At 40.9% G+C, this 15,986-nt stretch overlaps 1 protein-coding gene across 4 annotated transcripts in view; it reads left to right on the plus strand.

Annotated features, from left to right (window-relative positions):
- pard3ba (par-3 family cell polarity regulator beta a) overlaps window positions 1-15,986 on the plus strand; it is a 208,927-nt gene that overhangs the window by 38,718 nt on the left and 154,223 nt on the right. For all 4 annotated transcript variants that reach the window (XR_014909557.1, XR_014909558.1, XM_085397617.1 and 1 more), the window contains exon 3: window positions 4,901-5,078. Coding sequence is in view for 2 of the 4 variants with exons in the window: in XM_085397617.1 (XP_085253743.1) it covers window positions 4,901-5,078 (178 nt within the window). In the remaining 2 variants the exon portion in view is untranslated. The remainder of the gene's footprint in view (window positions 1-4,900; window positions 5,079-15,986) is intronic.

Below are 15,986 nucleotides of genomic sequence, written 5' to 3' on the forward strand. Positions count from 1 at the left end.
ATGGAAACAGTTAGCTAACCAAAACTGGTACATTTTTAAGCTAAATGTAATCGCAAATCTTAACTATTAGGCTGAAATTAGGCCAGATCCGAACATATCTGAACACCAGAGGTGCTGTTTTTGACAAGGTTCTTGAGTGGACTGAACTGCGGGACTACGTCATATTTTATCAAGGTGGTGTTGAACCGTGGCCTGCTCCTAGCTAACAGCCATTTTAATGAAAAAACTGTCTTTGAGTTCTCATACAGGTAAAACCTGCTTTGCTATGAGTGCGCTTCCTGCAACTACAGTATTTTGTGTGTAGTGTAATAAACAATAGATAGACCTTACAAACATCAAAAGTATTTTAATACTGAAAAGCTCCTACTGACACTCACTTTGTTGTGTTTCTATTTTGTCATAATGACAGACATACCTTTTTCAAACAGCTGAAAGCAGAAAAATCACAGGTGCCTTAAGAATATGACAAAGTTGATTTGAAAGTTTTATGGAAAATCTTAACTTACAGTGTTAAAAACAAACAAAATGTGCGGGATCACAACCCTTTGAATTCTTAGAAATGCAATTTCTATTTTGGCGTAGTCATTTAAATCTATTCAAACACAGCAAAGAAAGAATATTAAAGATAAATAAGTGTATTTATTTTACTTTATTATATCTTATTGTGATGAAGGATGTGTGTGGGAGGATGTACGCTGCCTATCTTTAAATTTAAAAATCTGTGTGCTTTGTCTGCTGAAGGCTTCATATATGGCAACATCTTATAACTCTGTGCCCCAGGCAGTATAGAGGACTTAGTTATTCGTATTTGTCATGAGTATCTGTGTGTGTTTGTTATGGAAATGAGACCGAGGGGTCACATTATTCAGCAGTAGTTGACATGCAGCCTCCCCAGGTCCATATCAATATCCCCCCACGGACGCAGCAGGAAAAATAAGGCAATTTGTTTCCTAGAATATTAATGACAGTCAGGAAGGACCGAGAGAAACTGATGTTAAGTAAACGCTCTCTGAACCATACAAGGTGTTGTTCTTCATCCTGGGGCAGAGAGGCCTCCAAGGGGAAGATGTTGGTATTGTAATTGAAGGACTGAATTTCAAATTGCTGTGCTTTGGAAAACTGAGCTTTTCCCAGGTTTATTTAAGTAGCATCCAACAATATTCATCTTTTCTATTCTACACCGTTTAAGGCCTGGATTACCCAAACAAAAAAACCCCACACACACAAATCCCACTGTGCTGAAATCAGGTTTTGTGCCACAGATGTTCACAGCTGTCCAAATGCAGTGGTGGTAAATGCATTTAGTTTCTGAACATGTTTTAAAAATGCATCAGCAGTTTGCTCTCTTAGAAACACATTGTTGTTCCATTAATAACAGATAATCCACCGATTTAACCAGTTTCTGTGAAACTGGGCAAAGACTGAAATATCTCCGATGATCCATTTGAAACACATTCGTTGTCCGAAGAAGATGACTCATGACTGGAATTTGACACGTTACAATAAAGTGTTTGTAAACTGTTTAACACATGATACTAGTATGATTTATGAATGCTTTTTAACTCCCTAGTTTCTTATCTAGAAACATTGTCTGTCCAAAAATGTTAAAATCTATAAACCACCTTTAAATAGAAATGGTTTTATTTGTCACTCGTTGTGTAATAGGGGACAGTTGTTGTTATTGGATGATCCAGACTTTGTGGCGTATGTAACCCTCTTAAACATTTGCCACCCCATCTTACGCTGATATTCACTTCATTTGGTGATAATGTGGTTTTAGTTGGCGCACTTTTGTGTTGCTGATGGCTACTTTGTTACAGGGATGTCAGAAGAATTGACACTTTTAATGCCAAAATTCTAAAAATGAGATGTTACTTGTTTCTTTTTTCCTTTTTTTTTTTCCATTTAGTGCTGTAGGTACATACTGTAGGAAACTTATGTGATGAGACTGCAGTTGTTCCAGAGCTGACAGGGGCAACACCTACAAATGGCTATAAGCGCTACTGTACTTTTCACACAAAGGGAAGGAAAAACTTCCAATTTAGTGAAGCACCTAAAAGGCTAGCATCCAGATCTGAATGAATTATCCTTCTGATGTTACCCTAAAATTTCCATGACCATCTTGTTTGGGACAGCTGGTCTGAAATCAGTTTTATTACTTTAGCTAAAATGTTTTCTGTTATAGAAATGCTTAAGCTAAAGTCCCGTAACTAACATTATACCCTGTAGTAGGCTACTCAGCAGCCATCCTAATATTCAATTCAGTTTTATTCAACTAGTTCCAAGGTGCTTTATATTGTAGGGTTTTACCCTACAATGACACAGAGAAAATAAAGAAATCCACAACAATCATATGACAGTCCCGCTGAACAAGTGCAGTGGCAACAGTGGGAAGGAAAAACTCCCTTTTAACAGGCAGGAACCTACGGCAGATCCAACCAGTTGGGAAAATATTTCAGTTTCTGCCCTGTTGCTGCTTTTATTTGCCAAAATGACATTTTTATTAAACGTTTAGAAGGTTCTTAATAATGGATCTTTCATTACAATGGATGATGATTTTGATTTCATGTTGACCTTGGTATCAAGAATCGTGTAATTCTTTTGATCCTCGACTGCTAAATTTCTGGTATCAGCACATCCCTACAAATAGCAGAACCCCACTGAGATTTCCTGGTCTCTGCTCACTGTGTACTTGGATTGTAATCAGCATGTTTGTATTCGTAATGTGAACTTGTTAGCATGCTACTGTTAGCATTTAGGTCTACTGAGGTGCACTATATCTTTAAACACATCAAGCAAAGGTACATTTATCTTAATTTTACTTAGGTGGTAGGAAATGCTGCTGTTCCAGGGTAACCAGAACAGGCTTGGTGTAACTGGCTCTTTATTGTGTATCCCTAAAGTGTTTTTAGGTCTTCTTGGGGTGGTCTGTTCTGCTCTGAATTCAAACTGTAGCTTGTCAGCAAATGACTTGACTTTCACCTTCGTCAGCACCCAACAACCATCACCTATAATGGCACCATGTTGGGATACGGCACCCTTTATGGACTTGTTCTAATTAGCTGTTAATTACATTTTTTATACATAGAACCAGTTTGTTTAGGAAAACTTTTTCTTTTTATATGTAAGAAGTTTTTTCTTAACTTAATAGGATTTTTCCTGCATGCAATGCAAAGGCATCTTGAGCAGATGCTACTTGATTGGATTGGGTCAAGTTAAAGGTTACGGCTTAGCGCCGAGCATCTCGTGATCAATGGAAAGTCATCGCCGAGACTGAAAAACAGTACTTCATTTTGTTGATACTTTGTGTTTGATTGAGTGATGAGCGGAAGCAGCGGGGCGGCCTTCATCAGCATCACTCCCCTGCCTGTGTCAGCCATAAAAAATTAACTCCTGAAAAGCAAATCATCATCATCCCTCCATACATTAAAAGAAGTTGTTCTTCAAAACAAATAAATCGTTCTCGAGGGGAGCTCATCATCACTGTGTGTGTGTGTGTGTGTGTGTGTGTGTGTGTGTGTGTGTGTGTGTGTGTGTGTGTGTCACGTTATGCTCGGAGACTTCTTCTTTGATTGATGCTGTCAACGAGTTTGGAGAAAGAGACGGAGGCTCGGGAGAGTTGGAGATAAGCAGAGAAAGAGGAAGGAAGATAAAGAAGAGAGAAGGAGCTCGCGAAGCATCCATCAGCCAGCGCAATCAGATTGCTTTCCTGGCGATCTGTCTTTTCTTTTCCCTTCTTTGCATCTGCCAGCCGCTCAATCCCTCATCTCGCAGCTCACGCCAACGCTCATACGTATGCGCGCATGAATACAGTTGACGAATCTCCTTTGCATGGCGTTGGCCAGGTGTCATGAGGATATTGAATCACGGGAGGTTGAGGTGAGAGGCGGCGTCACAGTGTGATGGATGATGCATATCTCTCCGCCTACTCCGTGCGCATTGTTTATACACACACACACACACACACACACACACACACACACACACACACACACACACACACACACACACACACAGGGTCTGTTTGGTTATTGTTGTTGTTGTTAATTGACGCCCTAAACTCGTCTTGTTTTATTTCCTTCCCTCGTTCCATCGCGGTTATTGCTTTTCATTAAGTGGTCATTTCCCTTCGCCGCCGCCATCTAATGAGAGCGTCACGCCGCCACGCGCCCATTTATCAAACCAATCCGTGCAATAGCACAGATCGCAGCGGGCACACACAAACACGCGCTCGCTCCCCTATCTGCCATCATGTCCCTGTCTCAATTAGGATTTTGTCATTCTCCTGCCCTCCATCCCCTGTTCATTTGGCCGCCCCCGTCTCTTCCCGTCGTCTCATTGTGTCAGCCGTGTCATTGTGTTTGACAGCTTCTCATTCTCACGTCAGATCTCATTTGAGCGCTAATTTCATACGTGCACACCTCGCCCCGGGCCTCGCCGTGTGTCACGTCCCCCGAACTGGACGAAATGGCCGGTCAGAGTTTTTCTCCTTTGTTCACGAAATACAGAAGTCATCGTGTCGCTGCGGAGGCACCAGCCGGTGTGTTATGCACTGTAAGGGGTTCGAGAGTGAATGAGCTGTGAATCCAGCTCTGTTTGCTTTCCTCAGACACACACACACAGTCACACACGCATCTGCATACTTGGCAGAACGAAGCAGGTTGCATCCCCACTGCCGGCAAGATAAATCACATAAAAGCCTTCCTGTGATCACGGCACAGTGGAGATGCTATATAACCTGGCTGTGTGTTTCCAGCTTGTTCATATGCCAGGACTCATATTGTTTATCCTGTCACGCTTGTCTCAAGAAAAGCTTGTTTGTTTCAGATTTGTGTACATATCATGTTTAATATTTTCGAACATTTAGGATGCAGTTTTAACTTTTTTGTTTGTCTTCCAGCTGGTGGCAGTGTTTAACAAACCCCAGCATGTGAGGACGGAGAGCCCCCGAGAGAGCATGTCTAACAGCTCGTCCAGTGCTGCCCCGAGTCCAGAGCCCTTCACCTACTACCCCCACCTGCAGTACCAGGATGAAGACAGAGGAGAGATCGAAGTCAACGAGGCCGTCCTCAAAGCCAGTACGTCCCTACCTGCTGTGTAACTTTTTCGTGTGCACGTGTTAATTATGCAAGTTGAGCCTCAACTCGTGAAAATACACTTTTCCTGACACAGATGTAAGAGAAGAGTCTGCAAAAATCTCTTAAACACCTGAACAACCGAGGCTATACTCAATCAACACATTTTTTTGTGCATGTGAGAAGGGGTATCATGGTGATACAGCTGTGTATGTGTGTGTAGGTGTGTGACTGCATGTGTGTGTGAGAGAGGGCGAGAGAATCAGAAAGTGCATTTCTGGAACAGATGCAAGCCGAACACAGAAACTTTTTGCCTGTAACTTGATGGCGTGTGAAAACAGATGCAGCGTTGACGCAACCTGCTCTCCTGGCGTCCTCACTTAGCGTTCTTTACTTAGTCTGAGCAAAGTGTAAGAACGAGAACCAACTGAGAGCCACCGAGGCAGCAATTAATTTAGAAAAACAAAAAACAACTGCTGAGGATTGAGTTGCATTTTAATTTTAAAAAAACACAATTGGAAAATGCCCATTTACACATCAGCCCTGTTGTTTTTGACACTGAAATTACACTTTGGGATTGGGAGGTCTGTTAAGGTACTTGACTGATAAATGTTATATCATTTTCCTATCGTCCCCTGTTGATTTTGAATATTATTCTGCTTCTAAAATAAGTGAAGTGCTTTGGGGGAAAAAAATCCACATCTCACATTATTTAGTTTTGTATTCTGACCAAGTGAACCTGCTATAAGTTAGCTAAGCTATGGCAATGATACCAACTGACAAAGAAGATGTGAAGGTAAAGTCAAAATTAAGTCAATCCACAAGATGTCAAAGCTTGCAGTTCCTCTACTGGCCACTTGAGGCAGGCTCTAAAAGCGAGTCCATCCCTTCAGATTCATTACAAATAGGTTTAGCTTACCTAGTTTTCCCTTTGTGACACCTACACAAGGTTGGTTACTTACCTGATTAAACTTTATCAACTAGTGCATGCATAACAGAAGTTTTGGGTATATAAATGAGATGTTATTGTTGTGAAATAAAAATTATATGATGCTGTTATATGGTGTCTTAAGTACATAAATGCTAAAAACAACTCATCTTAGCAACTGCCTAGCAATAGGCTAGGCAACATAATAACAGCATATTATCTGATCTGGATAAGAACCTTCAGGGGCTTTCTTAGTGACAAGTAGTTTTAACTTTGTCTTAGTGCAACTAAACAGTGAACAAGACAATCCAAATGTATATTTAGATTACACTTTGTGTTGAGCCTGTTTTTTTCCATCATTCATATTTAGTCCTGTTTAATATCATATTTAATTATGGATCCACCATGCTGATCAAGCTAACTTGGCAGTGCTAGGATTAGATGAGACTTCTCCAGCTGTACCCATGTGATCAAAGGTGGTCACATTTGGTTTAAAGAGGTAAAACATTAAGACAGTAGTCTACATACCAGTGCACAACTTCAGTATTATCTTTATATCCAGTCTGTCTTTTATACTTTTAATAACAACACTGTTTAGCATGTAGGTTGTTTGATACAAGCTGCTTCACCATGCCTTGTATATATAAGTAAGTGATGACAAATACATGTTAAAAATGAGAAAAGCTGATCAAAGTTGACAGCTGATTTAATTTTTAAAATATTCAAATAATCAGAATGGTGCGAGTAGGAGGATGTGTGGTTACCATAGTGTGAATAAAGCTACTAGAGAATTTTAAATATGCATTGCAAATATACATGCCAACCTGCTGCACAGCTTCTTTTATATTTATTAGTCTCTGTTTTTGGTTTAGCTTTAGTTTTTAGACAGACTGGTTTAGCTCTGTGTGCGAGCAGAGAAGTTTAAATTCCTGTGGCCTTGAGTCACTTGTAGGACTTTTCCTCTGATCTGTCCTGGTCTTGTTATGTACTCCTTCTGTAGGAAATCAGACGGTGGGAATGGCTATGAAAAATGAGTCTTACCAAGGCTGTTAGAAGCTCGGTGACTCGATCAAGGGGGATTGATGCTGTTTGGTGCCGCTCATTCCACAGTCAATCTGATGCACTCATCAGTTTAATATGGAGGATGACAGATTACTATGTTTGTGAAGTGGAGCTGATATAAAAAGTAAACGTCCTTGCAGTCAGAAAATAAAGTATAGAAGTTACTGGGTCTACAGAGGGGAAACGGCATAAGAAGAGTATTCAGTCAGAAGCCTGAGGGAGCCTCTGGTGAAATATCTGCTCTGTCTGGGCTGTAGGCTGCTCCGGCTATAGATACATTTTACTGTAAATAATCGGAGCAGAATTTTTCCCTCATTCTTTTCCATTCCTGGGCCTTGGATTGATTAATTTTTGAGTGCCAAGTGACCAAGTGAAAGATGAAAAGCAAGATAAAAGAGCCTTGATGTGATTTAATAAGGGTCTGTCTAATCACTGGGTCACCCTGCAACCCCTTTCATTCTCCTCCCTCCATCTGTTAACCGTAGAGGAACAGTGTGATACCCCCACGCATACAACTGGCCTTTGCTAGCCCTCTCTGTGTGCCCACTTTCACCCATGCCCCATCATCTGCCTTCTCGCCTCTCGACCCACTCATTTTTTCCCTTTTCTGCTATTCAGCTTCAACCACCTGCCATCTAGCTCCACAGCCGAGGCCCTAGACCTTGACCCCCCTCACCCCCAGGAAATCTTTTCTCTCACCCTCCCATCCAACCCCGCTTTCCCTGTGTCTGCATGGCTTCCAGCTCTAACTAGATTAGCACTGTAGCCTGTTAGCATGCCCAGGGTCCAGCCAAGCATGAATGGACTAATTCCAGCCAACCCCCCCTCTCCAAACCCGATATGCCTATTCCACCCTGTCTTTAACCCAGTGGGACCTCTTCCTGCTCCCACCCCGCAACCTGCTCTCCAGCCCTGCTGAACCTTGACTAACTTAGTTATGATGTGACCCTGTGACGCCCCTCATAGGGAGCCAGACGCAATAAAGGACACTTTTGTCATCCGGACATGCACGCGCGCACACAATGACACAAAAGAATCTGCATGCAAGTTAACCAACCAATCGCACCCAAAGCGCCCATATATCTACTGCCGGGAAAGTCTTACGGGAGTGTGTCTGTGTGTGTTTGCTGTCCTTCTTGCTGTAACGAGTTTGGTTGTTAACCGGGTGTTACATCATATCTTGCTCTGGAGTAACATCATGTCTGGAGACAAGGACAAAGCGATGGGTTGTAAACAGTCAGACCTGATAGAGAGAGGTTTAATTCACAGGATCGCATAGGCTCAGGTTATGCAGCCTATGAAATACATGCTTGCGCAGGTTGTTAAAATTAGCCCTAGGAATCGATTGACCCATTTCTCTTATTTAAACCAGAACACAGAGATATCATAGACATACTGCAGGAATCAATATGAAGAATAGCAAATGAAGTGTCAAAAGTAATGTTGTTAATTGATTGTGCATCAGTGCTTAAAGTGCAAGCAAAGATTCAGGGTGGTTTTTAATGCTGCAGATTTATCAAAAGATAAAGAAATATAGGAGTAGGAAAGCGAGCATTGGTCTACAGTAATCTCATAAAAATAGAGGAACAGTGATGGCAGAAAATCTTTTCTTCTTATATAAAATAATAGAAAAAATAGGACTTACAAAGCCCATGAAAACCACTTTTCAAATGCACAATGGCAATAAAAGGCTATTCTGTTCTATTCTATTCTACTTTATGAAATAAGTATTTGCTATTCTAATTGGAGCCTGACAGATTGATGGGGCTGATATATTGGTTGATATTAGCTATTTGCCAATATTTTGGTGCTGTCATTTCTAATGGCTAATATATTAATATATTATAGTATAAAAATTGTATTGCATTGATTCAAGATGGTTCGGCCTGACATCCTGATCAGTGCAAAGTAAACAGAGTGAATTGACACAGGCTATAAAATTCATATGAGAAATAATGTTAATACCCTGAAATGAGAGGTGGGTGGCTGACTTCCCCCAGTTGTTGGGTGTGATTTGGGTAATTGGCATTCAGTCTCAGTGATTGAAACTGATCATTCAATGAGTCTATGCTAGGCTTTTTCTAAGCCTTTACCCTCTTTTTTTATTTTTTATTTTGGTAAAATAAATCAAGCGTAGAATCGTAGAAGAGCTTCATATGGTTCAGCAGTGGTTACAGATGGCAGGATGGTCCCTTGATGGCGAGACAGAGAAGGAGAGAGAGCAGTGGGTTCAGACATTAGCAGCACCGGAGCCAGCAGCTATGGTCTTCCATCGTGCTAATGTCTACTTCTGGAGGGGAAAGGCCCTCCACCTCGACAGTGCAAATGCGCTTTGAGAATTTGTTTTGCTCTCCATTTTTCTCTGGCTTGGGAACATTGAGCTGGTCCTGCCGTTCATGCCCTCTCCTCAGACCCTCCCTGATGGCTGTAAATGGCTTTAATTCCTAAACAAGTAATGCAATACTTTTATTAAACCCCTTGAGTTAAAGCTGAACATTGTGCTTTTCACTTCACTCGTTTGATTTAAATCCACTGTGGTTGTTTTTGTCTAAAGGCTTCGAGACCTCACTGTGTGTAAACACTTTAACTCGATTATCTTAGTCAAACTACAAGTGAGAACATTAGCTGATAGCGGTGTTCCTGTCTCATGTACCGACCTTTCATCTTTCTATTATCCAAGAATGTTCATAGTTAACTGATGTAGAGAGCCTCACAGCTGTGGGATAATAACATGTATCATGCAGGCTACAACACATCCTAAAGCATTTACCAACAAGTCATTGAAACGAGAGTTAGTAGGAAAATTAAGTTACCCCAAACCATGTGAATGCTTTAATCACAGAGTTACTTAAATCTTATTATTCACAATAATCTGATTATAAGAAAGCGTGTAATCGCGCTGAATGCTGGTGGACAGAACAAGAAGTAATTCAGTAATCAGTCAGGCATCAAAGTGTTTGTGTGTCAGGTTGGGCCAGTTGTTTGAACAGGGTGATTGGACTTCACGCTGCCCCAGTGGGGTGATTAGACCCGCATTGATCTGCTGCTACACTGACACACACGCGCACACACTTCTAGGAAAAGAGTCCTTATCGCATCATCCCATGAGCAGCCTGAGCTGGGCTGCTCTATCGATTGCCAGCAAAACAAGACCACACAGGCCTGTGGCATGAAAACACACACACTCACGGATATAAATGTGCACACGAGCAAAGCGCTGTCCATAATAATAAATGTCCGTATAGCAGACGCATGCTTGCACATACAAACACAACGGCAAACAAAGGCACACAGTCATAAACACAGTCAGTCAGAAACATGATGCATCCTTGTTTTCATCTTGCCCTGGAAGTGAACTAGCAGCATTGCAGAACTTTTAGAACTGAAAACAAGAGGAAATTCTTAAAATAAACCTCTGTGTTCCCAGAATTGCATAAGCAGCCTAGTTAGGCACAGAGCTGCAGATGGAGAGTCTGAGGCAGATAAACACAGAGCTGGCAGAGTTTACAAGTTTCTCTTCAGCTCTCTCCAGTTACACAAACCTCAATGGAAAGATAAAGGGAAGAACATAAGTTGGGTGCGTTTCAGCGCGCTACCGTTTTCTGGCCTTGAAGTGGGAGCTGAGATGAGTTTCATGGGTGGGATCTGTTTTGACGTTGGAGGTTACCTTGTGGTTGTGGGTGCACGGTCCTGTCGAATTAGCGAAGCTAAAATAAAACGTTCTATGTTTTTAGTTCTGCCACCTGGCTTCTCGAAATAGACTCCATACTAAATTCAGAAAATGTGTGTGTTCTTAAAATACATAAAAAATTCTGTTCACTTTGCCAAAAGGGCAAGAATGATACTCACTTCCTGTCCTGAGGGCACCATATGTCAGGCTGCTGTATTTAGACGTATTTTTAGTCTGTTTCCAAAGCCTCCTCAGTTTGTTTAAATATTATTTTTATAGCATATGCCAGGCCTGGGGTGCTTTTGCTTCACTCATGTATGGCACAAACGGAGATCTATGGTTAATTTATCTTGTTATACTTATGTCTTATACTGCTGTATATCGTCAGATGGCAAAAACTGGTTGTTTCTAAACACCTAAAAATGGAGCGACATGGACATGTAGCAATTATGTATACATTTTTAGATTTATTTGTATTCTTTGCAAGCTATATAGAAACCTGTTTAGTCTGAAATACAATATAAAGTGCTCTGTAAACCTACAGTTACCAGATGCCAACTATTAGCTATAACGCTAATAGCTTAAAAAGCTTTTCCTGCTTCAGTGCAGCTAGCTAACAATAAAGAACTGCTTACTGATTAAGAAACAGAGTGAAAGTGAACTGTATATACTTGTTAACATAAAATTCAGTGTTGGAGCCAGGATTGGTACAAAAGTGATCCCCTTAGACTGTTTTTTTTAGTTTTAGTTTTCTTTATTTTCCCCTGAGCTAGTTCTGTCACGAGTTAGCTAACATAAGCTAATGTGAGTCTGCTAGCAACAACCAACCCAGTGACATTGCATTCTTTACTGGCACAAGAGGGCACTACACACGCTCTCAAACCTTTAATTTCAAACACTTATTTATTAAATCCATTTTCACCGACAGTTTTCAAATCTATGACAGTTTTATAGAGCACGGTGTAAATTATGGTGTAAATTCTGGTGTAAATTACCTTCTATACATTTGATGCGTCATGTCGACCTTAAGGACTTCATTTCCAGTTCTTCACTCTGTATTTAGTGGTGACTCAAAGAAAAGTCTGTAATTTACACAAATGTTGGTGACCGTTAAGTTATGTGCCAAATCAAAATAATTTGGCTATAGAATCTTTATTTTAAAAGCACATAGATGTTAATAAATGCTCATCATAGATGTTAATAATCACTGTATATGTGACGATGTTCATACAAAACCCAGCCGCTAAGGAGGAGATGGGATATATACAGACATATATGCATACATGCACTATAATCATTAAAGAGTTAATCAAAGTCCTCAAACAGTTTGGTCAGCTCCTACCTTTTGACTCGTTAATATGTATCTTAATAAATTATTCCTCAATTTGTGTAACCTAAATTATTCTAATGACTCAGTTTAGATGTGATTCTGATTTCAGGGTTTCCACTAATGTATTACAAGCCTGTCAGATCAAAGTTGGGCCTAGGGATTGGCGAATCTTCTTATGTAACATACATTTTATAACATGTTTCTAGATATAAGCTTCAAGTTAACTAATGAATGTTCTTAATGCATGGCCAATATTTTGTTTAAAGCAGGGATTGTTCAACACTGGTTTGTTTACATGCAGACTGCAATTGGCAATAGGAGCTCCAGATGTGCCTGTTCAGTTAGTGGAAGTTGAATGTGGTCATTGCTGCTGCTAAGTTGGGTATTTTTCAGTGTACTAGCTCAATATTAAAGACCCTATTAGCAGAACAGCCAGCTTTGATTAACAACTCCTCTGAGAGAGTCTTGTTTATGACCGTTCAAATAGTGACTGACCCGAGAGAGTCACAACTGTCACTCTCATCAATATTCCCGCCCCTTAGTGACACCGCTTGACCGTCCAGGGGTCACTGCAGGTCAGAGTTCAATGCTAATGAGCCTTAGGTTCCTTCACATTGCTGTGCCAAGCTCTGGGACTCTAAGTGCTTGGAGGATTGATAGAGGCAGATTTGACTCCAATAGATAAACGGAGGAGGATTTATGGGGCTGACCACTGGGCAGTGGAGCCTGACTGTGACCATGGAGCAGCCTTGGTCACTTTACAAAGTCGCATCATTGACATTGAAGCAAAGTATGTGTGTGGGAGGGGGAGGCTCTTGACTGAGGTTTCACAATGATGCACCTTACTTCTCAAGCTCATTTTAGAAAATCAATTATAGCCATTTGGAAAATGGGTTAATCACTCAGTGTGTCTAATCTCAGGATCCGTCTGTTATGAACATGATGTCATGTATTTTGGCACTTAAAGAACCTGTCTGTCTGTGCAGTTTGTTCCAGCGTTTTGCAGTTCATCATTCAGTAGGACTACATGTGAGTCATTACCTGCATTCACTTTCCATAAATCTAATGACAGGTTTTTACTGCATTCGATAAATGGCCCCTCTGAGCTTGGAGACCTTTACAAATGCATATGCTGATCTGGAAATGTTTAAACAGTAAACATGCCTTCTGTGGTTAAATGGAAGGAACAGGGATGCACTAATCAATGCTCGTATAAAATGTAGCAAATAAATATAGCTGTATACGTTTTTAGAATTTATATTAGTAAGATAATGCATACAAATGGAGCAAGATAAATAAAAATGCTTTAGTTGTTCATCGAATTTATTTGCATCTAATCCAAAATACCCCAAAGGTGGAACTGAAACTCAATTTTTGAGGCTGTATCAGTTATAAGTGGGGTCTCTGTCTGCGAGTTAAATTAGCTCATATGTCAGTGAAAACATGGCACTTTCATGTTGTATTCACTTTCCTAAAAGCAATGTAGTACTATATTCGTTTGTCCCTTTTATAAGTCTAAACTGACTTGGCAAACTTGTTGCTTTTTGATGTTAAGAACCGTAGGTCTCAGTCATACAGGCCTAGAGATGGATCAGTGGATCAGTCGGAGGAAGGGAAAATTGTTGATTCTTCAACGTGTTGGCAAGTGGTTGCTTGAGATTTCTGGCTTTTGCAATGTGAAATAAATTGCAAAGATAGTGCAAGGCTGAAAACCTAATTGTGATTGGTTTGGTTGCGAACAGATTGCTGCAGTTGCCTGCAGTTTGCATGGAAGATGCCAACTTGTTTGCAAACACTTGCCAACTACTTACTAAACAGATTTTCCCTGCACCATCATATGCATCTTTGCCACCAACCGTGAGTGACTTCCAGAAACCATTTGCCAACTGGTCAGAGACTTGTGGTTGTCAGGGTATCGTTGACCAGTTTCTAGGCCACTGAACTGCTTTTGAGGTCATTGTATATTCATCCCACGCAGTGAATGTAACTGTAGCAGCCATTGCATTAGTGCTGTGTGCGTCATACTTGTCTCTGTGTCTTTACAGCTCAACCTCCACCTCTTAAGTTTACAAGGAACTTCCATTCATTTCTGATTTATTCCTCCTGACCCCTCTCCATGTTTTCTTATCTTCACAAAGCTGGTGCTGATTTTTGGTTCCTGTTGAAACTTCTCAACCTGCACTATTGACATTTCTTCCCCTCATTACCTCCATCAGACAGATTTATGTCTGAGATGCACAGAGTTGCACGTTTGCAGAGAGTTGCTGTTTCTAAAATTCACTTTGTGTTCAGTTTGAATACACTTTCACTAAAGGAGTTGTTTTTTTTTTTTCTTAAATGATGAGAAGTTTGTGCAGATAGCGTGACCCAGTTTAGACGCACACAAAATTAACAAATAGCAAGAAACAGACAAATAAAGAGAAGCGTTGATGCCGTTTGATGCGAGCTCCGAGAGATAGCGTTTTTTTTTTTCCTCTGGATGTTTCTCTGTTAAATCAAAGCACATTTCATTATCGCAAATCATTCGGTTTCCTGTGTAGTTTAAACATTTCTACACAAAGTCTGCTTTTTGAAATTGGACCACATACATTCTGCTTTTTCCTCAACAAAGCAGGAAAAAAAGAAACTGAATGTAAGAGGGAAAAACAGGAAAACTTGAGTGCTAATTAAAAGAAACCAACATTTTTGAAGCTTTTCCTACTTTTCGTTCGGAACGTCTTGCTTAAATCCCATCACGTCGGTGGTAGCGAGTCAGCGTTGAGTCTTTTTTTGACATTCAGCGTTAGCAGAGGTAGAAGGAATGTGTCAGACAGAGAGTCAGCAGAGAATAGCTGATAGTTTAGGATAAGTAATAAAAATGAATTAATAAAGATGAACACAAACTCAGATTATTGAACGTGTGGATGAGTGTGTTTGAGCCTGAAAGAATATTTGTTTGTGTGTCTAGGACAATTGGAGTGATCGTTTTTCATCTGTCTACACCTACACACACACACACACACACACACACACACACACACACACACACACACACACACACACACACACACACCCCGACCTCTGCCAGTTCCTTCTTTCCTTCTCTATTCTGACCACGTTAGACCAGGACCCTGTCGTTGACCCTCCAAAGAGAGATTGATTACATGAAAGGAGAGAATTTTGTTTGCCTTCCCTCTCCAGGTTTTCACCCTGCTCTTTCTCTGTCACCATCTCTTGGCTCTCTCCTCAGCTTTTCCCCCCCTTCTTTCTGTTTACTTCACACTCTGCCTTTTTATTTTCCCCTTGACTTTATTTTCTCCTCTGTCGAGTTGCATTTGGAAACACTCCACCGTGGGTTTTACCTCCACAAATACCCGTCTGCTCCCTTTGGGGTGGATTTTAAACGCAAGAGGCAGCACAAAAGTCCAAATTAGTTTCTTTCGAATTATTTTATTGTGGAATCAGACCCACTGTTGTTTCCCTCTCCCTTTCTCTGGGCTGAGGGGTTGCGGCGAGTGTGCGCATGGGAGTGTTGAGGCAACAGCTGGTCATATGTAAATGCTCTCTGCGGGTGGGTGTGAGGCTTGGGCATCTTGCTGGGGTGGCTGCGTGTCCACCCTCAGGGTCTATGAGTCATTCTAAAATAAATGGGAACCCTTGAAAAGAGATCAGTGTTTTTTTTGTCTGGTCGTGTTTTCCAAACACTTTGTCTTTCTCATCATTTCCCGTGTCGTTTCTCTTCGCATATACATTAGCCGTGCTCAATCAGGAGTCATTTTCTCTTTGTTTTCTTTCAAAATATCTTCTTTGGGTGTCACGAGATGCTTTCAAATGAATTTTTATTCATTTCGGTCGTGCCAGCGCCTCAGGGGCCTGTCTAACCATCACAGTTTTTCTGTCTAGAAACAATGGAGGCCAAATGTTTAGCGAGGAAGACAAAAG

This window comes from Rhamphochromis longiceps, linkage group LG23, assembly GCF_057381845.1.
Source record: "Rhamphochromis longiceps isolate RC_006_pf linkage group LG23, R_longiceps_female_GT1.1, whole genome shotgun sequence".
Classification (NCBI taxonomy): Eukaryota; Metazoa; Chordata; class Actinopteri; order Cichliformes; family Cichlidae; genus Rhamphochromis; species Rhamphochromis longiceps.